The sequence below is a fragment of the Pungitius pungitius genome, chromosome 11 (genome assembly GCF_949316345.1).
Source record: "Pungitius pungitius chromosome 11, fPunPun2.1, whole genome shotgun sequence".
In the NCBI taxonomy this organism is placed as follows: domain Eukaryota; kingdom Metazoa; phylum Chordata; class Actinopteri; order Perciformes; family Gasterosteidae; genus Pungitius; species Pungitius pungitius.
Genome location: NC_084910.1, coordinates 18,853,689 through 18,862,071, shown reverse-complemented (window position 1 = coordinate 18,862,071; position 8,383 = coordinate 18,853,689). Strand labels below are relative to the sequence as shown.

The 8,383-nt window shown below is 45.0% G+C and overlaps 1 protein-coding gene across 1 annotated transcript; it reads right to left on the bottom strand.

The window, feature by feature from the left end:
* On the bottom strand, positions 1-4,390 carry LOC119197994 (myelin-associated glycoprotein-like). The gene is made up of 9 exons (XM_037454760.2): positions 4,178-4,390; positions 3,423-3,827; positions 2,962-3,282; positions 2,317-2,619; positions 1,751-2,029; positions 1,381-1,665; positions 1,132-1,234; positions 963-1,032; positions 1-858 (listed from the first exon to the last, which is right to left on the bottom strand). Exons 1-9 carry the CDS (start codon positions 4,236-4,238, stop codon positions 520-522), a joined length of 2,166 nt encoding a protein of 721 aa, XP_037310657.2. The 5' UTR covers positions 4,239-4,390; the 3' UTR covers positions 1-519.
* Positions 4,391-8,383: the final 3,993 nt, after the last annotated feature.

The following is an 8,383-nucleotide window of genomic DNA, read 5'->3' as shown; positions in this document are numbered from 1 at the left end:
AAAGTCCGCAGGTGGCGGACCACCTGCGGACTTTAGACTCCGGATTAAATAAGTCAATAAAATGTTATCCTGAGGTGGATCAGATTTTCGTGGCTATCCATCCAATAGTGGTTTTGACAATTTGTCCAAAAACCACACGGCGACCTGATGGCCGAGGGAGACTAAGAGAACCGAATGAAATGATGTCTGACAGATGGACACTTGAGCTCTGAGAGGCAGAGAGGATGGAGGTGGGTTGTCCTTTTAGTGGAGAGATGGCAGAGTCAACGTCGCCGTGAGTGAACTTGATCCGGGACTAATACGACAAAGTCGACGCGTTCGAACTCAACGACGCTTGAATAAGGAAACTGTGTCCAAGTCTCAGCCCCCCCCCTCGGTTAAAGGGGTGGATTCGCAGGGGTCACTTCACCAGGGGGCGGAATGTGGCCTCTGAAGATCACAGGACCCTCCATCAGTCCATCAGGTCCGTTCATCACAGCTGCTGGGAGCAACGACGCTTCACCCACAATGCAACAGTCTTCAGATCTCAGACATGACATCCGTCACGCTGGAGTACACCGCGACCTCGTCCTCCCCGTCCTCCCCGGCCATCGACCCCCCCGACGCATTCACCCCCTCTCCGCCGCCGTTGTCCATTTGCTCTTCGGCTACCTTCTGGATTTCGGCGTACTCCGTCTCGGTGGCTTCTCGGCTCCTCGCCGCCCCGCCGAGACTCTTCCTGCTCAGCAGAGAGAAATCGATGTTGGCGTACAGCACATCTTTGGGCTCGCCATCGACGTCCGGGGCTGCTCCCCGTTCTCCTTCGGCGGACTCTTGGTAGTGGGTCCGATCGTCTTCCACGGCTCGGGCGCCGTTCATCTGTCAGGTGCAACGTGATGCATGAAACTCAGTCAGCAGCCACTCAGCTTCAATGTATGTAGTGAACAAAGTATGTAAAAACCAAAGGGGATGAATAGAAATACCAGTGGGGCCTCGTGACTGGTCACCATCTCATGAGTCTCATCCTGATTTGAAGAGATCTTCTGTTTTTTTCTGAAAGAAAATTCAAACCAGTAAACGAAAAGCAACGTTTATTTCAGCATTTCATCCAGAAACTACAGCCGCATTGAATCCTTTGATTTAATGGTGTACCTGCGGCATCTAGTGACCAAACAGCAAAGGGCTGCTGAGAGAAGAACCCCAGTGAAAAAGGCAACGACGACCTGCAGCCACGGAACCGGTCCCGAGGACAGTTCTGCTTTCAAGAGGAGCAAAAGAAAAGAGTCCATCTCTGAACTGATGTGCAGCGTTTCACGTCCTTCTGACAGCTCGCCCGATGCTTGTGGAAGCCATGAAGCTGCTGCAGACGTCACGAGGCCGCGTCTCACTGAGAACACTCACCCTCTGTGTCCCACGTGGTCTGCTGGACTCTGAGGTCCTCTCTTGCTTCCCCGTGGTCGTTGCTGCTGACACACTGGACGGAGGTGCCCACGTGGTCCCTGAGAGTCAGCGTGGCGGTGCTGTTGACCGCGTGGCCGGACACGGTGGTGACCACGGAGTACTCGCTGTGGTTCTTCAGCAGCGGCCAGCTGATGGAGGGCAAGGGAAGCCCCTCGCTGACGCACACGCAGGTCACGACCTCCGACCGGACGTCACACCTGGAGCTGTTTGAGAACCTCGGAGGCCCTGAAAGCGCACAAGCAGAATCCCCAGGGTCACAGAGCAGATCACCGCGTGAGGTCGTGCGCGTCGAGCCCGGTCTCCAACCTACAGGTCACCGTGACGTCGGCGTACGCCGTCACCGTCCCGTCCGGGTGCTCCGCTGTGCAGGTGTACCGCCCGGAGTCCTCCGCCGCCACGTCCGGGATGACCAGCGAGGCGGCCGACCCGGTTCCGTTCTGCCGGTCGGTGTCGAGCCCGCGTCGCCGCGTCGTGCCGGACGCGGCCCACGTGACGCGAGACGGAGGGAAGCTCTCCACAGCGCAGGTCAGGTTCAGAGCGCCTCCCTCCAGCGCTGTTGTGCTGCCGGTGATTACAGGCGACCTCACATCTGTGAAGACAGTCATGAACCTCGCAACATCTTTTACATCCGACCACCAGAGGGCGCCAGCATCTAAAGGTCTGCAGACCCTACGATCCTAATTCTGCACGTTTGGATCCATTGGGCCATTAAGAACTGAAGCGAAAACAGTGCATTTTAGCTGCAAACATTGAAGGAAAAAGGCCCGTTGAGCTCGTCACACATGAATCTTGATGTGAAGAGCAAAGTTGAAGTTACTTGTTTGAAAGAAGGAGCCAAACACCATCATTGTTCTGTATTAGAGCAGCTGTACTCACATATGACGTTTACATCAACGTATTGCTCCAGAGTGCGGTTCAGATGTTTGGCTGTGCAGATGTATCGTCCAGAATATTCCGGTGTCGCGTTAAGGACGTAAAACGTGCTCATTCCACGTTCTCTCTGCGTGAAGGCCTCAGTGTTGTTGTGCCAGTGTGTGTCTGTTTGATTCTGCGTGTGTGTCTCAGGAGATCTTGTCCACGTGATGAGAGATGGAGGAAAGCTTTCAACCCCGCAGGTCAGGTTCAGAGGCTCGCCCTCCTTCACACTTGTGTTCCTGCTGATGTTTAAATCCTTCACATCTGGGAGACGGGATGACATCGTGTGTTATGAGGAAACGCCCCGATCGATAGAAACCGGTTATCATAGTATATATTTAGTAGTATATAAGTAAATCCTTTCTTTTAGAAAGAAAGTCTGTATAAGGTCAGGTCGGACAAAATTTGAATTATATGAGAAAATAGCAATCAATGCATCTCTACTATTATAATCATCGTTAAAGCCCCCAGATATTTACAACCTGTGAGAACACTGTTGATGAGGTTCATTTTAGATTAATTGAGAAATGATATGAGAGCCCTTCTCTTAGAAAACCCTTCAGACGTCACAGAGTGAAGGTGAGCATGAAGGTCAGTGATACTCACAGGTCAGATCCAGAGTCACCGTCTCCTCTGTAGTGATGTTGTTGGTGAAGCTGACCTTACAGGTCACATTGGTGCCGTGGTGTTCAGCTGAAGGGTTAAAGGTCAAAGTGGAGCTGCGTCTCCGTGTGACAGAAGTCAGGTTCTCGGTCTTCACAGCAGTGATGCTTCCTGTGATGGGAGAGTCCTTCTCTCCTGCTCCTCTCCACGTCCAGGTGATCTCAGGATCCGATCCAGAGCAGAGACCAGGAGCAGTGCAGCTCAGTGTGGTCTGCTGCCCCTCTGCCAGAGGAGGAATCCCCACTGTGGGCTTCTGGGTCAGACCTGAAGGGAGAGCAGTCAGTGAGAGATGAAGATCAACACTCACTTCAACGCAACATTTGTGGAACTTCCAAGCTCCGTTCAGACTTTCAATACATTTGATTGTCATATTATATAAGTATATTTATTGAAGCTCTTCGTACCTTTGACAGAGATAGTTACTTTTTGATTGAATGTTAATCCATCTTCTTTCCTATTTTTTAGTAAACCGTTAACTCTGAGCTGATATAATCCAGAGTCTGACTCAGTGAGGTCATTGATGATGATGCTGCAGTTCTTCAGACGCACATCAGGCTCCAGCAGTGAAACTCGTCCCATAAACCCAGCCTGAACTTTCTTGTTGCCCTTGTTGGAGTGGAATATCATGTTTGAATCCCCACATTTTTGATTTGATGGTTCACATTTGTACCACAGCAGATGTTTGGGTGTGAAGCCATAAGCAGTGGTGAAAGAACACGGTATGACCACACAGAGTCCAGCCTCTGCAGCTATTTCTCCTTGACTGACCGTGATGCAGTACTCTCTAAAACACCAGGTTACTGATCCATCTGTTAATACAAACAGAGAAAAAAACAGGGATTTGGGTTATTTTAATATAATAACAGACCATTTCAGTTAAATAAAAGATGTGAGAAAGAAACAGTGAAAATAGGTGTTTAATTTTGATAATACTTCATAATATTTAATTAATGGTGAGAGAAGGCATTATTTGAAGTGTTTTTGTTTAATAACACTGTTTTTTTCAGAATTAATATTTCTTCACATATATTAACTTTTTGAAAACAAGTTAAAATTTCTATAAAATATATAACTACATATATATACATATATACAAGCAAACTATTGACTCTCATGCCTTAATGTTGGCGTCATAACTAGATGATAATAAAGGTGGTACCTGTAGCAGCAGAGATGCGTCTCACAGAGAAGAGCAGAGTCGCACAGATGAGAACAAACATCCTGATTGGACGATGGAGACAGTCCGTCTCTTTTCCTTTAACAAGAACAAACGTTTCAATGTGCTCATTAAAGTGCGGTGCCGCTTGTTTCACGTCTCGTGGTCTGGTTCTGCTGCTCCCTCCTCACCACGCTGATCTCTGCCGAGTGTCTCTGGACTCACTCTTCCTCTCTTCCTCTTCCTCTCTTCCTCTTCCTCTATTCCTCTTCCTCTCTTCCTCTTCCTCTATTCCTCTTCCTCTCTGCGTCTTCGACTTTTTCTTCTTTGCGGAACAACTCATTTAAGGGAAGTTTCTCTTCACACTACACATGATAAGCTATATCATGTTGATAATCTGCACCTTTGACACTGAAGAATGAATTAAAAGAACAGTAAAAAGGAGAAGTGCTGTTTGTGTCTGATAAAATGTGACACCTTAAGAAACCAATAGTTAATCTTGCACCTCTACTTCCACACAGCAACGCACAATGTAACACATGCATGTGCACAGTGGGGGCAGGGTGCATGTGAGTTACTTGTATTATAATGATAATATATTTAGTCTTTAAAGTTCATGAGTTAGATGCATCTTACTGTAACATTTTTGTTACAACAGCAGGAACGTCAATATTTGTAAGTGTGGTTTTTATAGTTGAATATTTTAAAGTGAAACTTGATGAAACATTTAAACACTTGATTATGACCATAGATACAAAGTCAATGTTAGTGTGTCCATGTGTACCTCTGTGTGTTAGTGTGTCCATGTGTACCTCTGTGTGTTAGTGTGTCCATGTGTACCTCTGTGTGTTAGTGTGTCTATGTGTACCTCTGTGTGTTAGTGTGTCCATGTGTACCTCTGTGTGTTAGTGTGCCTCTCTTCCTTTTATGTCCTGTCCTTAAAAAAAACAAAACTCCCGCTTAATTTAATGAAAGACTCTTAATTAGTTAATACGGAACCAACGTGAAAGGTGTGCGTACCACACACATTGTGAGCGTACATTCGAAAAAGAAAAAAAATAGTGTTTAAAAAATACATGTTCTTTAAAAAAAACAATGTAGTAAATTTGAATAACACCTGCTTACGTTGAAATCAAATTGAATGAAAGAGTCGTTGATGCGGAACCAGCGTGAAATGTGTGTCGCCATCTCACCACAAGGGGGCGACCGCGTTGCATTCAACGCGTCTTTCAAGATCTCAAGAAGAACTGTGGACAACAGGGAAGTACTTTACTGCCACGTTACCATGACAACAGCTAAAATATGATTTACAATACTAGGTGTTTATTTAGTAAGTTTTACTCTGGTTTGAACGTCATACATTTTAACAATCTGAACACATACACGCCATCCTCTTAGTTTACCTTTTTTATGTCCTCATGCGTTCACCGGTTGTCACGTTTTTAGTTTTTAACATTGCAAGGACTTGTGGGTAATTCCCTCGGGCAATATCAGTATCTAAAGCAAGGGTCTCAATCACAAAAAAACGTTTAAACTGCAAAAAAAAATCCAAACTCTTCAAACTTCATTACTAACAGTTATTTTATTCTGAACATGAAAAGCATATTGAAGAACATAAAAGGTTCTCTTTTGACCGGGATTGGTCAAATAGAGGAGCCAGACAGAAGCAGTCGATCCCAGCACTTCGCTCCTGTAGAGCGTCTAGAAGCTTCTAGCAGCTTGGGAACTGTGAGTTCCTGTTTGACGTGAAGGCAGCGTTGTTCAAGGCCAACACACTAACGTTGTATTAAACTGTTAGATAGCCACGTAGCGTTCACTGCTTTATTTTTAGGCAGCACCGAGAACCGCGAACCAACCCATGGTCCATACATGTGGGGCGAGGTGATCTGTTGCTGCAAATATTTTCAGAGTTATTTGAGAAAAATTATTTGCATTTGCCTAACATTGGATATTGTGACAGTTATGGATAAGCATGTTTATTTTAGTATTATCGATTAGGTTTGAACGTTATTAAAGTTGATCGATCTGTATTGATCAAATGCTTGCAGCATTGTTCTCCAGAACCCTGTTGATGTTCCAAAACTTTTGAATTACGTTACTGACCTTATTTTAAACAACAAAACACACTTATTGATGTTTGGGAGGAAATCATAAGTAACATTAACAATTTCTGTTGTGAGTGTACAGGCTGATGAGGGCCAACAAGAAGCCATTTAACAGCTAAATATAGAATTAGTTATAATCGAACATCTCAAAGTGTCAATGTTTAAAAGAGTATTCACTTCAGAGCCCTTTCTGAGAACACAACTTCGATCGAAGTTTCACACTGAACCATTCAACCAAAAAAACCACACTGTTGCAAAAAAAGATCCTTGCAGTTGCAAAAATGTTAAGATGCATATTTATGCGTATAGTGTCAAATTCCTGTCAAATCTTCTCAGACACACCTGGTACTTTTCTCACAGTTCCTTAATAGTGTCAAAGTGGCACATTATCAACATGATATTTATTATAAATACATACGTGTTAACACATTTGAGTGGTTTGACTAAGTGTCACAAGCGTGTCTGAAAATAGCTCCAGAGCAAAGAGAACGAAGTAGAAGAGAACGTGAAGATCAGAGCAGGAGAACTCGACAACAAGCGGCACCTTTATACATCATGAAAACCAACCGCACGAGGCATTATTTAGGTGCTGATGCTTTGTCTGTATTCATGGGGGGGGGGGGGGGGCTAAGAAAGCTTGAAGCTGCAACATCACGTATTTTCTGCTCCGGTTTCATTGAGTCATTCAGTTCACATTGAAACGTTTGTTCTTGTTAAAGGAAAAGAGACGGACTGTCTCCATCGTCCAATCAGGATGTTTGTTCTCATCTGTGCGACTCTGCTCTTCTCTGTGAGACGCATCACTGCTGCTACAGGTACCATCTTTATTATCATCTAGTTATGACGCCAACATTAAGACATGAGAGTCAATAGTTTGCTTTGATAGATGTCCTCAATGGAAGCACCCGTTGAGTCACTTTGCAACTGCAACTATATATTTGTGGAACAAATATATATATAGTTATATATTTTATGGAATAATTGACGTGTTTACCAAAAGTTATTATTTGTGAAGAAATATAAATTCTTTCTCACTGTTTCCATCAACAGGTTCATCAGTGGGGGGAAAGGAACCCTGTAAAGATGGATTCTGTGTCACTTTCAGTGAAGGAGAAGTAAAAGCAGAGGCTGGACTCTGTGTGGTCATACCGTGTTCTTTCAAAACCGATTCTACCTTTGTCCCCAACCAACTGGTGTTTTACAAATGTGATCCATCAAAACGATTTTGTGCTGATTCAGACACAATATTTCATTCTAACAAGAGCAACAAAGTTCAGGCTGGGTTTATGGGACGAGTTTCGCTGCTGCAGCCTGACCTGAAACAGAAGAACTGCAGCATCATCATCAATGACCTCACTGAGTCAGACTCTGGATCATATCAGCTCAGATTACTGAAAGGAAACACAGATTCATATCAATCCTCTTCAAAAGTAAACATCTCTGTCAAAGGTACAAAGAGCTTCAATACATATAATCATATAATATTCATCACATGTTGTGTATTTACAGTCTGAACGGAGCGTGAAAGGATGTTTTGCATTTGTCGACCTCTTTGGTCAAACAGTACAAAGTGCATCAGTTCCTGATAGAAGTTCCACAAATGTTGCGTTGAAGTGAGTGTTGATCTTCATCTCTCACTGACTGCTCTCCCTTCAGGTCTGACCCAGAAGCCCACAGTGGGGATTCCTCCTCTGGCAGAGGGGCAGCAGACCACACTGAGCTGCACTGCTCCTGGTCTCTGCTCTGGATCGGATCCTGAGATCACCTGGACGTGGAGAGGAGCAGGAGAGAAGGACTCTCCCGTCACAGGAAGCATCACTGCTGTGAAGACCGAGCACCTGACTTCTGTCACAGGGAGACGCAGCTCCACTTTGACCTTTAACCCTTCAGCTGAACACCACGGCACCGATGTGACCTGTAAGGTCAGCTTCACCAACAACATCACTACAGAGGAGACGGTGACTCTGGATGTGACCTGTGAGTATCACTGACCTTCATGCTCACCTTCACTCTGTGACGTCTAAAGGGCTCTCCACATGTACAAGGTGTCGTTGATGGTTTTCTGAATGTCGGTTGCTTTTAAAACATCAAGAATGTTCTTCTT